The following is a 19,256-nucleotide window of genomic DNA, read 5'->3' as shown; positions in this document are numbered from 1 at the left end:
GGTGATTGCCGATTTAGCACAATTGCGTGCTCCGCCTTCAATCGGAGGTTACATTCTTTAAGGGCATTGTGCCACAAGACTAAAGTATCATTATCCGTTGATGACTGTTTCTGTAGGAATCATGTAAGTCTCTCTGGTGACCTATAATTGCTGCGGTTCTTCTTTTATCTTCAGTGTTGCTCTTCTATATCCTCAAAAGAAGCAACAATGTCAGGCACCAAGGCTGTAAATGTGCGTCATTTCAAGAACCTCGGATTACTAAACACAGTCCGGCGTAGGTGTCCAGACGCGTTCACGCGTCAAAAGCTCAATGATTAGTTAGGGCCAGGATGCAGTGATCCCCATTCATTCTTCATGGTACCTCCACGAAATTTGTCTGATTGATCACCAATTCAAAAGTAGTCGTCGCTTATGGGCCAGTCATCATGGTTTCCTGTCCCATTTGCGGGAATTCCGTTCCGTCCCTAAAGATCAACGACCATATCGACTCCAATTGTGAGAACTTCATTGAGGAGCCGGCATCGAGCACGGGGGAGCCAGGGTCTTCTCAGAAGACTCCAGTACCTAGCTTCTTTCAGCCGACCTCTTCCCGAAAGGCCGCCTCCCAAAGCATACCGCAAAGTGATTCCCCGTCCGCACCTTCACCGCTACGACCCGTCAACGGGAAACGAACGATTACACATGAGAAAGAGTCTGTCTTGAACGGGAACAAGCCGGACCAAGATGAAGTGCAAAGAGAGCCTCATCCGAAAAAGCCGAAGGTGAACGCGCTTCAGAAAGCAGCACCTTTGGCTGAGCGTATGCGGCCCCGGACTCTCGATGAAGTCTGTGGCCAGGAGCTCGTTGGGCCAAATGGTGTACTCCGCGGACTAATTGAACAAGATCGAGTCCCGAGTATGATTCTCTGGGGCCATGCAGGGACGGGTAAAACAACCATTGCAAGAGTCATCGCGTCGATAGTAGGGAGCAGATTCGTGGAAATCAACAGTACCAGTACCGGGGTCGCGGAATGCAAAAAGATATTCGCAGAAGCCAGAAGCGAGCTCGGTCTGACTGGAAGGAAGACGATAGTGTTCTGCGATGAGATCCATCGCTTCTCCAAGTCACAGCAGGATGTGTTCTTAGGCCCTGTAGAAAGTGGGCAAATCACACTCATTGGCGCCACGACCGAGAATCCGTCTTTCAAAGTCCAGAACGCCCTCCTTTCCAGATGCAGGACCTTCACATTGTCAAAGCTGAGCGATGAGGACGTCAAATCTATCCTTGACCGAGCTTTGAGGGTTGAGGGCCCCAACTATTCACCGTCCTCAATCGTAGATGATGAGTTGATTGAGTACCTTGCTCGCTTTTCTGATGGAGACGCTCGAACATCCCTCAACCTTTTGGAGCTGGCTATGGACTTGTCGAAACGTCCCGGCATGACCAAAGAAGAATTGAAGCGATCGCTTACCAAGACTTTGGTGTACGACCGCGCAGGGGATCAACATTATGACACAATCTCGGCCTTCCACAAATCGATCAGGGGCAGTGACCCAGATGCTGCTCTATACTACCTCGCACGCATGCTGCAATCTGGTGAAGACCCTTTGTTTATTGCACGTCGCCTAGTTGTTGTGGCTTCAGAAGATATCGGCTTGGCAGACAACAGTATGCTGCCACTTGCTATTGCCACTCACTCGGCTGTCGAAAAGATCGGACTTCCAGAAGCACGCATCAACCTCGCACACGCTACAGTAGCCATGGCGCTCTCTAAAAAGAGTACTCGAGTGTATCGCGGCTTGAACAATACTTTTGCAGCCTTGGGGGAGCCGGGGGTTGCGGGCTTGCCAGTACCGATCCATCTGAGGAACGCCCCCACTCGACTCATGAAGGAGTTGGGGTATGGAAAAGAGTACAAGTACAACCCGAATTATCTCAATGGTCAGGTAGTGCAGGATTACCTTCCAGAGAAACTACTTGGCCGCAAATTTCTTGAAGACCGAGATCTGGGCACTGAGATTGACCCTGATCTTATAGCTCAGGATGAACAACATCTGGAGCCTTGAAGTGATTACATCGCTTCCTACATGAATCAAGAAGCGAAATTTTATCAAGGAGCAGTTGCTCTTCAATCGCAACCTAGGGACAGCTAATGGGCGATTTCCAACTTTATTCTTGGCAGGGTCATCTACTCTCCCAACGGATATTGAGTTGGTTTAAACATCGCCATTTTTCCCATGAGCAACTGATGATGCTATCAGTAAGTGATCAAGGACGGGAAGGTCAGAAGACCTACAGTTTTCTGGTCGAGAAGTGCTTTCTGCCTTAGGCTGCAAGCCCAGTTGTGTCCAGTCAACTCCAGCGCAGAACTGCCAGGAATTGGTCTTATTTGGCTTTGATGTTCAACCAGAGAGCAGTCGCTGTTCTGCTCATGTGCTGAGCACTCAGCCTTGCCCGTCTTGCTTGCTGTCGGTCTTGCTTGCAGACTGCTGAAGGACGGTGGTTGCTTGGTGGAAGGTTTGTTGTCGTCATGCTGCCCTTGCCCTAACTTTGGGTCTACTGTGACTCCTACCTTCTCGTCATACTTCGACGACAACATACCTCGACCTCTTCAGACAATGTCTCCTGAACTCATCATTCACCATCCCGCTTCTTACGTCCTTCGTTACTTATCGAACCTCTTTGAGACCGCCTTAATTTACCTATACACTATCTTTACGACTTCGATCGTCCTTACTACGCACGTAAAGTACTAGAATCCGATACTATGTCTTATATTCCAACCTCGGATCTTCCCTTCGTTCCGTCGCAGTTTGAATCGTTTCAAACATCTTTTGACCCTCGACATCAGAGCATAGAACTTCCAAATGGAGGTGTAAGTTTACCCTGTTCCAGGCTTGAGGGTGTCTCATTTCCTCTTCTTGCTGCTCAGATATCTGAATCTTTTCAGTCAATATTTACTAACTCGCCCCAGCCCACTATGGAGAGTCTTGCGTCATCATCACACGAAGCTATGATCCATCACCAAGCGACATACGATACCCCATCATCTCATAGCTTCAATTTACAACAAGTACAAACACTACAGCATGTACATCATAATCATGTACATCATTTTCCTCTTGCTGAAATGGACTCTCCGTTCGCGCGCGGCGCTACCACTGAACTCATGGTAAACCATCACACTTTCACAAACGGCATGGTAAACCTTACCAATGCCCATCCAGTGAACTTCTCCCAAGGCTTCACCTGTTTTCCTTCTCCCGGGCCCGTCATCTCTCCAGTGTCAGTCCCTTATGATACACCGATTCAAAGGCCGAATCCACCAGCATCGAATATGAATTTGGAACATCAGTTATCCGCCTGGCCGTACGATACCCTCGGAACTCGCACAGTGTCACCAGTTGAGCGTCATGTATATGACTTCGCATCATCGGCCGATCGGATTCCTTCCGAGTGTAAGTGACTCTTGCCCACGTCATTTGTATATATATTAACTGAACTAGTCACATCCCAAGGCTCCATGAACCTCTCGGGGGTCCACTGTCCTCCTCCAGCCGGGTCACTCCAGCAGGATCGATCTCCTGGCAACGTCTCCGGGTTTACATTTGTGATGGAGGACGGAATAAGGCCAGCTCGTCATCGCGAATCGCGAGTACAGACCAAAGAGGAATCAGACGAGAGAAGAGAGAAAAATAAGAAGCTCAAGGAAATGGGAGGCGTTTGCCTCTGGTGTTACCGCATGAAGAAAACCTGCGAACCGCAACTCCCCTGTCCTCGTTGCCAAGACAGCAAATCCAAGTGCGTCAGAAGACCTGCAGAACTGTCCTTGCTTCCCTGTCAGGACATGAACCAAGATAGTACTTGGTTCCAAACGACGAAACCTGAAGATATCTTTGGTTCTCTACAAGAGATATCTCAATGTGCGTCTTCCCAGGCTGTTGTCAGCTTCTGCCAATGCGACGGCGAGGTGATAGATTACTGGGTCATGCATGCGGCTGATCTCGACGCTACAAATATGAACATTTCCAGCGGTCTGAGCCAACAGCTAATTCTTAAGCTCCTGAAGTGCATTCAGTCCGAAGAGATGGATAAATTTGTGACGCAATACCCTGTGAGCTCTCTCGTGCAGACTGCTGTGGCCCTGCACAAGCTGCTTTCGGCGATTTTATGCCTTTCCAAGACGCAGGTATACGTGCGAGCGACTGATGTAGAACAAACAAAGATAGTGATGTTCTACATGCTGGCTCTCTGCTTACGAGGTCTCTGCGAATTGTCAGACGAGCTGGGTTCCGAAGCCTACAGCTTAATCAAACAGAAATCAGACTACGACGGTGAGTCTGCTGGCATGAAGAATGACTGCAGCGGTGCAAGCTGCGTCAACCCGGTTTGGGTCGCTGTCGGCCTCTACCACCGAGTCCTGGAAGCCCTTTCCAGCTTCGAACTGCCACAGCCAATGGCTGGCATATTTGCTGAGGTTAAGATTCGCTCAAATATGGTACTCTCCAACATCTATTGTGTGAAGGAGAAGATCCCGCACGTATTCGGGTCAAAGCTGGAGAAAGAAAAATTGGAGGCCGAGAAGAAGGTGTTCTTTGAGAAGCATATCCCATCAGTCTCCTGCCGTCAATACTTCAACGTCGCGATCTGTTCACGCCCTTTTGATCAGGGTGTGCCATCCATAGTCATGCACAGGCAACTCTATCTGTCCTTGCATGTCTCATATGATGCTGAGTTACTTCTTAACGAGAGCCTCGGGCCTCCAACTCTTACCGCTCCTTTCCCCGAAAGCCAGCCTCAAGATCCCTCGCAGATAATGGACGGTGCGGATGACTGGGAGAATTTGGAAGCAGAGTTATCCCAGATTTATCCCTTCGACGAAAGCCTCGCCGACTTTGAGGCATTTGGAAGAAACACGCTAATGGGCGACTGGTCTATGTCTTCGCCAACCGACTCCTGGGGTGGGACGACCTTAGTTAATTCTGCCCAATCCAGCATGGCTGGAAGCTATTAGCTGCCATCTGCTCAAGTTTTCGCTCCAATATCACCATTTTGCTGCCAGAATTCGCCAACACAGGACAACCCAGCAGGGATATCGACACCGAAATCTCGAACAAATGTAATTTGACTCGGCCCTATGGATTTCTTGCGGGAATATCAGTTGGCTATGGTATTATGAATTCCACAATTTTTTGCAACGAAGTTGGCTACCTAAAACAAAAACCTGGGTGGATCTTGCTACATATGACATAACCTTGCTACACGATACCAGAGGACAAAGAAAGTTTTAAATCCTATACCATTGAATTTAAGTGATTGCGATTCTTTGTGCTAGTAGTAATATAAATCAGAATAATTTTCAACTGAGGTGCAACGACCATTTTGATACCTAACATTCTGTTGTATGATCGCCCAAGGAACAACAAGAAGCTTTGTCCACCGCTTCGCGTCTGGCCGCTGCGACTGCTTCCAGCGCGTTTCTCCGCAGACAAAGACGAAACAAATCTCCTCAATTAGAACACCACAGCATTGTCCGATTTTCATAGCCTCGAAAATTACTGTCCAATATCCTCCTAGTCTACTCTCGCTTCTATCGGCACGAGACAGTTTCTCTACCGACCCGTGTCCTGGCGACAGTCTTTGGGGAACAAACAGCCATCATGGCATCATCAGCCCACCAACCGTTCGGCTCGCGCTCATACGGAGGCGGCAAATTACCCGATCGCTCCGTGAATACAAATGCGATTCCCTTCAGCGCGTCGTCCTTCTCTCGGCATCGCGGACTGGGAGCGACGGGGCCCGGCGAATTTGGCGCAGAGGGCGCGAAATCAACACAGCAGGCAGCGCCTCAACCTCCAGTGCATTCGCAGACACATGGGCCCTCGCAGGACTCGAATCCGTTGAATCGGTTGACGGAGGAGCAGAGGGAGGAGATTAATGAAGCTGTAAGGGATCTGATACTTTGTTCTAGCCTGTGCCTGTGCCTAGCTACCGTGACGGTGTTCTGGACGGTGTTCCGGACGGACCAAGGCATATGGGTATGGGAGAGTTTTCTTGAATCTAGCTAATATGATACGGTGTGGATAGTTTACGCTCTTCGATCTCGACCGAGACCGGCATCTAGATTACCATGAACTGCGCGTCGCGTTCCGCGCCCTCGGCTTCACGCTTTCGAAACAAGAACTCATTTCCCTCCTCACGACCTACGGCGTCCCCCGGCCCCAAGTACAACAGCAATCGGCGGCACAGGCAGCGCAGCACCAGGCGCAGTCGAAGGCGACGCCGGCCACCAACCCCCAGCATCCTTCCAACCTCCTCATGCCGCTGTCGGCGTTTCAGACCGTGACGGCCGTTAAGATTCTGGAGCGGGATCCGCGGGACGAGATCCTCCGGGCGTTTGAGCTTTTTGACGAGGGTGGGAAGGGGTACATTGATCTTGAGGATTTGCGGCGGGTTGCGAGGGAATTGGGGGAGACGGGGTTGGAGGAGGAGGAGCTACGCGCGATGATCGAGGAGTTTGATTTGGAAGGTGTCGGTGGTGTTACGCGGGATGCGTTTGTGAGTATCTGCTGGCAATGATGATTGTGCTGTTACTTGCTTGTATATGCTTCTTCTGTCATGCGTGCTCTGGTGCTTTTTGAGTAATGAAACATTGTCCTGTCAACCGTGCTTCGTCACCAGATACAGCCCCGTTCGTCAAGGAGACAGTCGATCGGCGTGTCACGTTCTTGAATTTAACCGGATCCAACGACGTCTCTCCGGAATTATTAGACAAGAGGTTTACACCAACGCCACACTCGATGAGCCGGAGCTGTATTCAACGCGCCATATTCCGCAACATAGTGCAAGGTGTGTGGCCGTTGCGATTACGCACTCGAGGTCAGCGCCGTGGGCTAGATGTAGCTCCATGTCAGACGTACTCGTCCCTCTCTGCCAAGTGCAAAGGGGTCGTTTGGTTAAACGAGCTTCAATATTTATTCCTCCCCACATAAAAGAGAGCATGCTCATGACCGCCGTCTTGCATAACCGGGTTGACCTACTTGAATATCTCGTTCGCACCGTTGGCGCCAACCTCTCTGCCATGGTACCTCATGAATATTCGCTATTGCCAAGGACAGCATTACATGAAGCCGCTGAACAAGGGAACACAGTCACTACACAAAAGTTGATTGAGCTAGGGGCCGACGTGAACGCGATTGATACTGGGGGGCTATCCCCGCTGCATTACGCTGTTTGGAAACCGGACCGCGAAGACGCCTCCGCAGGTGAGGCCTGGGATACGGACGAAGAATTAGAGTACGGTGCGAACTCGATAGCCATCCTACGGTTGCTTTTGGGACACGGGGCACAGACGGAAGCCGTCGAGCCCGATCGACGGCAGACTCCCTTGCTCTGGGCTAGTATTGATGGAAACACCGCCGCCATAAGACTGCTTTTGGATCACGGAGCAAATATTAACGCAAGTGATGACGAGGGCTGCACAGCTTTACACCTTGCAGCAGAGTCCGGAAACCACGAGGCCGTCCAGCTGCTTGTTGATAAGCGGGCTGATGTCTTTGCCATTGATTACAACGCTGATACTCCCCTTGACCTCGCAGCGTCCGTGTCGGTACGGAAAATACTGAGAAAAGCGGGTGCTCTGACGGGTCCTGAGCTAGGACGCGAGCTCGAAAGATTTTTAAGTGAGCGCCGTACCAGTGATGAGGTGTAGCTTCTACAGGGTGATCCGTTTCTTTATTGTGCAGCATCCCTGTTGGCACAGGAGTCTGTCCGTCGCGAAGACTGAATGCCAGATCGATGAGGAGAGGATTGAAGACATGTACCCATGCACCTCTCTGGAGGCCGGGATGATGTCCTTGTCTACCCAGTTTCGGGGCTCGTTGGTCGGCACTCTTGCATTCACCTGCTGGAGGGCATCGGTCTTGACAGGGTCGAGCTCGCTTGGGAGCAGGTATATGGTCTTGCCAAAGATACCTTGCGTGAATGTATTTAGCTAGATGACTCGGCCCTTCTCGAAGATAATTGTTAGCCAGGCAATATCCGTGTGAAAAGGTTTGAGGAACATTTGATAGTCGGACATATCGACAGGAGCTTTCAGTATTCACACCAGCTGTATGCAATTGCTAGCACGGTACAATGGATTAGTCAAGTATTCAATGGATTTCACAGTGCTGTCTATGCAAAGAGGTTGCTTACCTTGGTATCTCTTCTACTGCGATACACTTCGACACTTCGACCTTCCCCAACCTCACATCACCTCCTCAGACACAATGTTTTTACTCAATCTTACCCCAGGATTGATCCTTCTCATCTCCAATCTCCTATGGCCCAGAGACCTCAACTCTCCGGCTTGAACATCTCGCGACTTCGCATTCTTCTTCGACCCACTCCTCCAAGACCGCGCTCTGGTCGACCCGAACCCCGTCCTTGTCTGGGCTGCCAGAAACGGGCGTAGAGAGACAATCCAAAAGATTCAGTCACTCACGCAGCATAAACAGACCAAAATCGACAGTGTATTGAAGGCTCGCCTGGTGATGGTTGCTACTCTGCATGCACAGGTCGACCTTTTGGATTATCTTGTCGGCACTCTCGGGGCCGACCTCTCTGCTAGACTTTCCGTGTACACCACCGAGTATTCTCATCCTTCACTAAGCGGTGCCATATACGCCACGCCAACAACAGCACTCCATGCAGCCGCATTGGGACAGAATGAAGCCGTAGCGCGGAGGCTGATCGAACTCGGTGCAGATGTCAACGCTGTGACAAAAACGGTGCCTCTCCTTTGACCTATGCCTCCGACAATCCAACAGGAACACCAGCAGTAAGCCGCTTGCTGTTTGAGCACGGCAGCAAGACCGAGATAGAGAATAATTGACAGGCGAGTCCGTTGCACCGGGCCGCGTACCGCGGGAACATAGAAGCTATAAAACTGCTCTTGGCCTATGGTGCGGATGTCGCGGCGCGCAGCTCCTATAACTTTCGCCCGTTGCATCATGCGGCAGAGCGTGGCCATTACGAAGCGGTCGTCTCGCCGGTCGAGGGAGGGAGCGATGTCAACGCCAGGATTGTTATTGGGTGGAGGCCTCTTGATATAGCTGGGAACAGATTCGATCCAATTTCGGAATATCTCAAAGCCAACGGCGCGGTTACGCGGTTTGTTGCCTAGCCTGGTAGGAATGGCGGTGATACGATCCTATTCTTGGGCATTACCGGCATGTTCGCCCAGCGTGGTATTTCAAAGAAGGAGCTGGACGGCCACAAGCTCAGTGATCTCAAAGTCGGCGATGCAACCAGATATTGAACAGGAAGGAAGAGATACTCCTCCACTGTCAATGGCGCAAACAGAGAAAACAGAAATTTGTGAAAATCCCCTCATATCAACGAAATACATGTAGTAGGGAGGAGAATGCTAAGGTAGTTACTGATTTCAGCTGGACATGAAGCCACCATGGACCAAGGTAGCATATTTGCATGTTTTGGGAAGGTGCTATGGCATCCATACACATTTAGGGCTAACCGCATCTGCCCGCAACGCGGTTAATAGTTCTCTTAAAAAGGTGCAGATATATGCAAGTAATACCAACCAAAGCTAACTATGAAACCAGATGTGTGAACAGGTCTGACATCTGATACGCCCACAAAAAACACCAGAGCCTAGGATTCCAAATGCCTTAACCCAGACGATAAGTCAAATCTCTCTAACTCCAAACATATACAACCGGATATAAATGATAGTGTTATGCAAGTGCTGCGGGAATCAATCCCGAGAGCTCGTGACGGTAAGAAGGAAAAGATCAGGCATATCGTGTTGCTGGCTGGTACGGTCCGGGGTACGGGGGTGGCGGCTCAGCCCGGAGCCCTTGGTACCCTCTATTAGGCCCGGCCCACTGTCCCATTTGAGGGGGCGGTGGTGGCATAGGGCCCGGCCAGGGCCGCATCGGTGGCCGTTTGACAACAGTTCGTGGCCGGCGACAGCGGTTGATCAGACACCAAAGTATGGAGAGGACAAGCAAGCCGCCAACACCGCATGCGACTCCAATAACGATATTCTTATGTTCTTCGATCCAGGATCCAATGTTGGAGCCGTCGCACCGTCCGTTATGGCAGTAACCCCCGCTACCGCAGGGCGTTCCATCGAGGAAGTTCTGGTTTATACTGAAGCATGAACCCAGGGAGGGTGATGTACAGATCAATTCGCATGACGAATCGAATTGCGGGCATGCGTACGTGTTATTGTCGTGGATCAAACTTCCCATGACGGACCGGCATTGATAGTCACGGCTGGTGCATTGGCCACTGGCGCAGGTCAGGCCAGAAATATTGCCACATTGTTCTCCGTCCTTCTTGAACGAATCCGCAGGACAGGTGCTTGAATTCCCAGTACAGGTCTCCTGCAGATCACATTCCCCAAGACTAGCTCTGCAGACGGTTCCGGCGGAAGAGAATTGACACTGCGAGCAGCAACTGTCGTTGGCATCATCGCACACGGCTCCATTCTTGAACTTGCAGGTTTTGGCGTCGCAGCATGGGTTGTTGCCGCAGGACGACTCGCCGCCGCAGTCACAGTCTTCGCCGGCTTCAACAATACCGTTGCCGCATTGGCTGCCGGTGTAGGTGACGACGTTGCGATTATCAGATAGACAGCTGGACTTGACGCTGTTGCGACCTAACGCAGAGCAAATGTTTCCAATTGTGCAGGGTGAGAACGCGGTGATATCCGTTCCTGTACTCGGGTTCATGATGTACTTTCCATTGGCATCGCATGCCCCGCTGCTGTACGGACAGCATTGAGAGGAGGCCTCCAAGTTCTGCGCGCAGGTCATACTGTCGCAGTCATGCACTGCTCCAAAGGTATGACCCGACTCATGTGCAAAGACCTGCCATCCACCACCAGAGACGCGGACGACAACATTGGCGCCAGATACCGAGTTGCTGCCATCACCGGTAACTTCTGCATTGCAGAGTTGTCCCAGCCATGCCAAACCCACCTCGGTGCCAGTAGGGCAATTGCTCATGAGGGTCCAATAGGCATTGCCATCGCTCTGTTGTCCACGCCACTGGGAGAAAAGGTTGAGTCGCTGAGTGATGTTGCTTTGATCACACGGCATGTTCCATTGCGTCGAAGCCGGTGCAGTCGCAGGACACGTCTTGTCGGTTATGGTGAGATTCCGCAGGCCGATGGAAATATTGAACGACTTTTCATAGACGTCCGAGGCACTGTTGACCACGTTAATGATCCATTGCTTGGCAGCGTCGTCGTTGTCAAACGAAGCCCTGAATGAACAATCTGCCGCAATGCCGACCAAGGCCACTTGTTTGGTCTTGGGACACCCGGATGTGCTACCGATGGTTTGGGCCAGATTAACACCACCCGCATTTCCTGAAACACCGCCAATATCCGACTGTCGTTTGCTGAGGCCAAACAACGAATTCAGCGACATGGAACCATAGCTGCTGGTACCCGAGTCCATGTCTTGGAACTCAGAGCGGAAGATCGGATGCTGCGGGTCACTGTTGAAACCGAGCTTGTCGGCCTGGCAGGACGACGAGCTGATCAAAGAACGCTTCAACTCATTGCGGACCTGTCGAATCATATCGGAGTCACGGTAGACGACCATATATTCGTCCTTTCGGTCGGGAATACTGGCATCTTCGACGCGCTTCTTCTGCAAGTAAGTTGACTTGAGTTCAACGTGATGGTTGTCATTATCGACACTGAAAACTCCTTCGAAGAGGGGTTGGTAACCGTCCCGTTGGACATAAATCCTTGCCCATCCCACGGGCTTCCACAGACCATTGTCTCTCCTCAGCAGAGATCGTCCTTTGAAAACCTTGTGTTCATGTCGTTGGATGGGCTCTTCACGATGAATGTTTCCTTCCGCGTCAAGGTACTGCACGTATGCATCATCGGCTAGGATATCATGGTTGGGTTCTAGTTCTAATTTTATTGTTTGATGTTTATCTGGAAGTTCGAATGTGACGTCGAAATCTGTAAGGTGGTCGACCTCGTGAGAGGGTGTGTTGATTACCGCATGTTCAAGTATCGAGACATGTTGGATGGCACTAGGTTCTTGCGATCGGGCTGTACGACATTGGATGATAAGTTAGCTATCTCCGATTAAAACTCTGTCGAAGAAGTAATGCGGACTAACCAGCAACCTGAATCGATAGGAGTGAAAGTGCACTCGCAACAAATGGCAGAGCACTTTTGAGAAACCTCATCTCCGTCGACAAGTGGACGGAACCCCTAGACTCCAATCAAGCAGGCTGTGGAACGTAACCTTCTCCCTATATTCTTTCAATCTCTTAAGGGGTCCGAATAAATACTGGCATCAGGCAACAAGATAAAAGAATGGCCGAGGAAGTAAGATGAAACAATGTCTTAGGACTTGGTCGGATCAGTCGAGAACATCAACACAGACATAGGCACCCTGCAAGAATCTTTCGTTGTCTATGAAAAGGGAGAAAGCGACCGATTCAGTATCGACGAGAAGACGACTGATTGATTCTCACACTCCGAGAGACACTTAATTCACCCTTTGAAGAACAATGGCTGGCAAGAAGCCTCCACTAGGATCAGACTAATAGGGATGACGGTCGCTGGGCGCCAGGCAGATCCGTTCTACTGGGGCGCAGCGGCTTGGCGGTACCAAAGATGATGAAAGAAAGGCCGGAGAAGCGAATGACTGAATTAAGCAGAAACGAGTGGGGGTCTGATCATATACACAGTAGGAGGATAAGATGAGATGGTTGACGGTCAGGAGGAGAGGTTGCGGAGGAGCGCGGCAAAGGTGGAGCGAAGATTCCTGATGCACTCGACTCTCACGCAAAGGGTCTTCAGGGTCTTGTAAGAAATTGTTTGATGAGAGAGGATTTATGCCCTTGTCATCGATAGTAATCATGGAGGATAATAAAGAGGCTTATTAATCGTCATCTGAATACATTTCTGTAAGAATATTCAGGAATACATCGTTAGTCTTATTGATGGAGCATTAAGATGGCGAATGGCCGTTGTGCATTCCGTCGTCCAAGACAACCCTCCTCCACAACAAGGAGCAAATGATCACTGCCAAGATCAGTCGGCGCCTGTGGCTGGATGTCCTGTGGGCCATTTTTAATTCGAACATACGTATGCCTATCTTACCATATTGAGTTAGAACGGAAGATTCTAGGAAGCGCTGCTACTGCAAAGCATATCTCACCTCGGAGGGTTTGATATGGTTCACGCTGGACCGATCATATAGCGGTGACCGGTTATCAGAGGTGATGATGATGCTCACCGTGTACATACAGAACAGAATAGAAAATGGATAGGCATCAAGGCTACTATTGTGATCATAAATAGTTCCATCACATAATCCAAATTTAGAAATGTGGTAGCTCATGGACATAACCGCAGCCTCGAACCCAAGGTTCTCAATCACCAGGAGCGGTGTGGTACGTCTCATGAGCAAGCATGGCAAAATGTGGTATCAATGTCCCGCAGAGTGTACAGGCGACACACGGCGTATCGCCATCTTCGTCGCTCTCCTCCCAGGTATCGTTGGCTCCGGCGGAATCAACCGTCTTCGAATCCATGTCTCCCTGGGCGATGCCGCTGAAGGTAACCTTCTCCAGCTCTGGCGTAGGATCATCGTGCTGCGTCGCTTCCTGTTTACGGAACATCTTCCCAATATCTCGACCGCTGCTGTTCTTCTGGTCACCAGCACTCTCTATCATATTAGTCACGGCAATATTCAGAACACGGAGGTTCCAACCCGTGTTTTCAGGGTGAAGCTTCCGGAACATTGGCATCGCCAAGTCTTGCACAAGTCGCTCTGCCAAAGCATCCACGTTCTCATCGAGGTTGAAGACGTAGGATGGAAGAGGAGCGGAACGTGATATCCGGTTGAGACCATGGCGCTCTGGCCGATCGGAGCCTGGAGCTGGGCGAGGACACGTCGAGAGACGAAGAGTTCTTGGGTGAGCCACCCATCGGAGCTGTCGTTTTTCATTAAGAGCGTCAGCTGCAGCGGGCTCGCCGGCTGGGGAATGGACATCAGGGTCCATCTCAGTCAGATCAACCCGCATGCGCCGGATCAAGCTGGCTGTCAGAGCAACCAGCTCTTTCTTGACTTCTTTGGAAGTGTCTAAGCGACCGTATGAGTCTTCAATGCTGATTTGCGTCGGTAGATCTCGAGCTTGTAGAACCTGAGTGTTATCCACCCCGTGTATCAGCCCCCATATTCGCGCCCCAATGTCCCTGGGAGATCCTGGGCCGCCTAGAATTTTTTCTAATAAGATAGGGCCCATGCCAGGGAAGAGACGGACGTCTCCAACCGTGACGGTGTGGTCATCTGAGTGTGGTCTTGTATCGCTAGTCCGTACTACCTCTGTTCCGGCCCCAGCTACAGTCGTAGTAAGGAATGATTTGATTCTATGCGCAATTTTCGAGCCTATTCCGGGGATTTTCCTGATCTCGTGAGCATCAAGGAAGTGTAGCACGTTGCTTTTCGCCCCATGCTCCGCCACAGTATAAGGCGGCAGAAGAGTTGTCTGACTGTTGGGCTTATGTGTGTTTCCAACTAGCTTTGCGAGAAGCTTTGATGTGGAAATGCCCACAGTGGCAGTGTAGCCCTTCTGGTACTCGAGCTGGTTTCGAAGATAAGCTGCCAAATGCGACGCAACCAACAATCTAATGCGAAGCCACTCCGAGCCGGGGTCTGTTACAACGTCGGGAACAGCTGGATAGCTGTGTCCTTGAAAGACTGTCGCATCGTACGTGAAACCCACTGTGGGATCTCGACGGTCAAGGTGAAAGAATGAGCTTTTGAGGTCATTACGATTCAGCATCTCGACATTGTAGGTAATCATGTCGGACACATCGAGAAAAACCTATGCTCGATCATTAGCATTGGGCCAAATCCTGAAAGCACAGGCAGGGTATACGCTCACCTCATCGAACCCCAATTTCTCAACTCGCTTTCCCCAGACAAAGTCCCGAAGAAAGAGATAGAGCTCCTTGGAAGCATTGCGGAATCTGGTGAGGTCTTCACCCAAAACAATGACTACGTCCGGACAGATCTGCTTCGCTTCCTTGATCAGCTGCAGTTTGCGCAGCCCTCGCCGTCGAGCTTCGTAGTTACAAGTCACCACGATCTGCTTTTGTTGAACCGCCAGAGGCAGAGACTTGAGCACGGGCTGTTCCGCCTCGAACACTGAGGCATAGAAGCAATCATAATCCTGTATTTTTCAGGGGTGATTAGCGATCACTACCATAACCTAACTGGCCATTTCCCGCGCTTCTTTGCGCATAGTTACGAACGGCACTAACAAAATGAATGATGATTCGACCGTCATCCCTACGAGGCGCAGCCATCTAGGTTGGTCAAAATTTGGAGCCGTAAGGATCCGTCTTCGTTCGATACGTGACTGTGCCCCGTCCACCTGATGCTGAGGTAATGCTATTGTGCGGCATTGGTCCTGTTGTTGGACTATCTAATGGTGGGCATTATCAAGACTGCAAAGGAAAGTCGGTGGAAAGATACCAGATTAATTAGCTGAGAGATTAAGGAAACACATCAACTGAGTCTGTGTTGTTAGAAACGAGTCAACGCGAGTACCCACGTTGTCTGACTCAAGAATAGAGCTGTTGAGCGGCGAAGATGAAGTTATTCCAACAAACGAAATTCCGCTGGAGAATATGATTGGACCGAAGTGGAGGCTGGGATTGTGGCACAGGAAACTAAGTGGCTGGATGGTGGCGGTGTCCACTCATCAAAATAACCCTACTCAATGTTGCCTCGAATCATTTTGAGTGATCTGAATGGACTAACTACTCTGTACGTAGTAGTAAGGTTATTGAGGACTCGAGCTGGAAAGCTACTGCAGCTGCGTATTACGCTGACTCTTATATTAAGCATACCATCGAATACTCTGATGATCCTCGTGATGAGAAGAAGGGGAGTGATATGCCATCAAGGCCAAAATAAAGTCGCTTGCAAGCAATTTCAGAGACCTCCAAGCATTTAAAGTCACTCTGCAAGTACTGGTACACTGAAGTGCTGTATGAATCAGTGCATTTAGCTTCTTTGAGCACTGAAGAGGTATGAGGTTTCATTTTCATGATCAGGTTATGTTTGATTCAGTCGGTACTCTGGAAGAGTTGAAACATTTGTAAGAGACAAGTAGTAGTGGAAACACGAAGCCTCTGAGCTTGACAAATCCCATGGCTGAGAGAGCTCTGAGGGTGAACAGTTCGAAACATTGTTCTCTGTCTAGACAGTATCAAACTGGAACTGTTTCTGGACAGTCAAAAAGGTACAAACTGAGGACTGAGGAACCATGGTTCATGTAAGTCCAGACTCCCGGTGCTCAAATGTTACATTACCGTACAACACTTGGATACCGTTTTGTGACTAGTATGTATTAAAACGTAAGGTAGTACTACCTTAGAAGCCTTCCCCACCGCCTCGTGTCTTGCCCTGATCTTTTTATAGTACCTGGGTAAGATATTCTGTACCTGGAGGACTGGACTGAAAGTATTTGAGATCCTACAAAGCTGTCATGTCTGTCCATAAACGGAGTTCAGGTCGCAACAATCTATAGACAATGTGACGATTCCGTCAGAGATTGTATCAGGTTGTCTGATTTTGATATTATTCTGACAGAAGGTTGAATCTAGTGGTGAATAAGTTGGACTTGACGATCGGATCGACAGTAGACAGGCAGACATACGTATGTGCACGACAGAAATAGACCGGCTGCTCCAGGATGGCGTCCAATAGTCCCTGCACCCTCTGAATAACACGCCTACTACGGAGTATGAATGTGATAGACGCTTTTTCTTCTTTTCAGGCCAGATAAAGCTCTCCTGGGGTATTATCACTCAAAGGTCTCTCTTTCCTCCTCCTTTTTCTTCATATTCACATCCATACTTTTATTCCTTCTGCCTTTGCCCGCGAAAAGACTGCTCAAGGTCAATATCGCCAGATTTGCCTCCGCAGTTGCATTTCTAAAATAGGAAATCCTCCAAGCGCCCACCTGCTCTCCTCGACTGCTCTTCGTCGTCGTTGTATTTCTATTCTTATTTTTCGAAAATTCTTTTCCCATCTCTTAGTAGATATCTTATTATTTCCATAATTCCCATTTAGCTCCAACGTCTCCATCGATTATCCGACGATTGTCTCATTGTTGGAATCCGGTCTGGCCAACTGTGGGCTTTACTTACAGTCTACTCCCCCCCATCGCCTCTTCGTGCGGGGCGCAGTCCGTCCTTTCGCTCTGTCTGTCTCCTCTACTTTACCTTGATTTTATTCTTATTTCCTCGGGCTCTCCTCTCCATCATTTTGCGCCATTTCCTAGGTCTCCCTCTCTCCGTCTCTTCGCCATGCTTGCAGCCCCCATGCCCCCGTTACCGTCGCATCTACACCCTCCTTCAGATGCTGATCGAACGGACGCCCACACAATATCACAGACCTCGTGTCAAGCAGGCATCGCTTCTACAAATATGTCGTGCGGCGTATCATCAAATGCGGCAGGCGACCGGCGGTCGAACATCCCACAGAGACCGAAACTCACACTTCAGACCAAATCACTACCAATGACCTTTGGCAGTTCAACAACGGGGCTGTCTCTCTCGTTAGCAGCCGGTGCCACAGCGTCTCCCACTGTGCGCAACACTTTTAGAAACGCCTATGATGTCTCCTCCTGTCCGCCTTCTGCTACCGTGTCACCCTCCAAATCTTCCATTTCAAGATTCGGCAAACCCTCGTCACCATATCCCACTAATGCTAACGGGAATCCATATCAACAACCTCTTGGGGTAAAGAGTATTCTCCGAAACTCGCCGTTAGAGCCTACTGCGAGACGGCGATCGATATCCGTGGCCCCGAACGGGCCTAATGGGGGATCGAGCTCGCGCAGGATGTTCTTCCCCGCCGAGAAACGGGTGAGCTATCGGTATCCACTCGAGGAGGAGATCACGACCGTGCACTACACCGCGCGCCATTCCGACCTCACTGACCAGGTGGAACATCGCCCTTCTGGAGAGGCTGGCTCCGGCGAGGACTCGGATACCAATTCTAGCCGTACTTCGTCTGACATAAACACCTCCGACGAGGACGAACATCGCACCACATCACAGTCTCAGCGCGATAGGAAGAAGAGGAAACCTTTAGCTGCGGAAAGACAGATTCGCGCAGTGGCACTATTGGACGGGCTTGAGACCGATCCGTATGGTTCCTCCACTCCCCAGACACCGTGCCAGCGTCGCGTCAAGCGCCGTTGCGAATGGAGATGGACCTTGGGACCATTGGAAAAGCGGAACGAGCTTATCCAAGTACCTCAAACGCCCGAGGATGCGTCTTCTAAGCTTCTTGTCGCCAATGCCACACCTGCATCAGATGTGAGCACTTATGATGACAAGGACACGGAGAGCCTGACCACGAGTGACTCGGAGGATAGTCGGTCTTCCAGTGCTTCTGCGCGACTCTCCAGCCCAACTTCATCTGTCGCATCTCCTGAGGGCAAAGTGGATGGCTCAAACGCAAATCAAGCCCTTGAGACTGAGTCACCCGATACCGATAGATCTGAGTCCCTGAACTATACCACCTCGCCTTCATGATTGAATTGGTTACGATTTACGTCATATAGACACGCATACTTTTCATATTGAGCCTATTCAGCGCCTTTGCATGCTTATCATTTTTCTGGAGTTCTTTGCTTTCAGGCATTCCATGTATCACCTCAAGCATTCTTCGCTCGGTTGTCTGAGACCACCGGGATCCCTGGTCGATGGCTTTAACCTCCACTTCACGATATATTTTTGCCTTAATTTACAGTATATACACACTTACTGTCAGATTCTAATTTCGCTGTGATTGCAGGCAATCCAACTATTTCCTTCACGTCTTCCAACTGTCCTTTTCTGCGTCGTAACCCCACCCTCGCCAATACGAGACTCTTGCCGAGCACGAGGGACGATCAACCAACATAAAAAAGATTAATATAGTAACAACTAAACCTGTAACTGGTAATAAGTGGCAAATTCGATGAAAGTCTGAAACCCCGCAGTGAAAAAAATGCAGTCCTGTGTCACTTCTTTGAGGTGTTTGTGGGCAATCACGACAATCGACTACAGGAATCCGTCTCGAGATTGCCTGATAGGCAATAGCCCACCCTCTAATCAGTTAATTAAGGCCGGGACGGAGCATTGGCAGAGGCTATTCGACTGATCTGATTGCTTGCCGCTGTGATAAGTGATAGGCCTGCAGATACCCTTGCTTAAACCCTTATTA

The 19,256-nt window shown here is 50.1% G+C and overlaps 6 protein-coding genes across 6 annotated transcripts; 5 read left to right on the top strand and 1 right to left on the bottom strand.

Annotated features, from left to right (window-relative positions):
* Positions 1 to 425: 425 nt before the first annotated feature.
* Positions 426 to 2,045, top strand: ALT_5576 (ssDNA-dependent ATPase MGS1; the record flags this gene model as incomplete). Its single annotated transcript, XM_033554659.2, has 1 exon — positions 426 to 2,045. The coding sequence occupies one exon, from the start codon at positions 426 to 428 to the stop codon at positions 2,043 to 2,045; it is 1,620 nt and encodes a 539-aa protein (XP_033410550.2).
* Positions 2,046 to 3,109: 1,064 nt separating this feature from the next.
* Positions 3,110 to 4,993, top strand: ALT_5575 (uncharacterized protein; the record flags this gene model as incomplete). The annotated part of the gene is made up of 2 exons (XM_033554660.2): positions 3,110 to 3,437; positions 3,498 to 4,993. The coding sequence occupies 2 exons, from the start codon at positions 3,110 to 3,112 to the stop codon at positions 4,991 to 4,993; spliced, it is 1,824 nt and encodes a 607-aa protein (XP_033410551.2).
* A 646-nt stretch (positions 4,994 to 5,639) lies between these two features.
* On the top strand, positions 5,640 to 6,558 carry cdc31 (putative cell division control protein Cdc31; the record flags this gene model as incomplete). Its single annotated transcript, XM_089599931.1, has 2 exons — positions 5,640 to 6,017; positions 6,067 to 6,558. The coding sequence occupies 2 exons, from the start codon at positions 5,640 to 5,642 to the stop codon at positions 6,556 to 6,558; spliced, it is 870 nt and encodes a 289-aa protein (XP_089455808.1).
* Positions 6,559 to 6,979: 421 nt separating this feature from the next.
* Positions 6,980 to 9,145, top strand: ALT_5573 (ankyrin repeat domain-containing protein; the record flags this gene model as incomplete). Its single annotated transcript, XM_089599930.1, has 3 exons — positions 6,980 to 7,661; positions 8,377 to 8,750; positions 8,858 to 9,145. The coding sequence occupies 3 exons, from the start codon at positions 6,980 to 6,982 to the stop codon at positions 9,143 to 9,145; spliced, it is 1,344 nt and encodes a 447-aa protein (XP_089455807.1).
* A 628-nt stretch (positions 9,146 to 9,773) lies between these two features.
* On the bottom strand, positions 9,774 to 15,337 carry ALT_5572 (disintegrin and metalloproteinase domain-containing protein B; the record flags this gene model as incomplete). Its single annotated transcript, XM_089599929.1, has 4 exons — positions 9,774 to 12,061; positions 13,404 to 14,853; positions 14,914 to 15,176; positions 15,235 to 15,337. The coding sequence occupies 4 exons, from the start codon at positions 15,335 to 15,337 to the stop codon at positions 9,774 to 9,776; spliced, it is 4,104 nt and encodes a 1,367-aa protein (XP_089455806.1).
* Positions 15,338 to 17,347: 2,010 nt separating this feature from the next.
* ALT_5571 (uncharacterized protein) lies at positions 17,348 to 18,583 on the top strand (the record flags this gene model as incomplete). The annotated part of the gene is made up of 1 exon (XM_033554666.2): positions 17,348 to 18,583. The coding sequence occupies one exon, from the start codon at positions 17,348 to 17,350 to the stop codon at positions 18,581 to 18,583; it is 1,236 nt and encodes a 411-aa protein (XP_033410557.2).
* Positions 18,584 to 19,256: the final 673 nt, after the last annotated feature.

Source organism: Aspergillus lentulus (genome assembly GCF_001445615.1).
Source record: "Aspergillus lentulus DNA, contig: Alt09, strain: IFM 54703, whole genome shotgun sequence".
Classification (NCBI taxonomy): Eukaryota; Fungi; Ascomycota; class Eurotiomycetes; order Eurotiales; family Aspergillaceae; genus Aspergillus; species Aspergillus lentulus.
The sequence above is the reverse complement of the archived record's forward strand: the minus strand, read 5'-3'. Positions and strand labels throughout refer to the sequence as shown.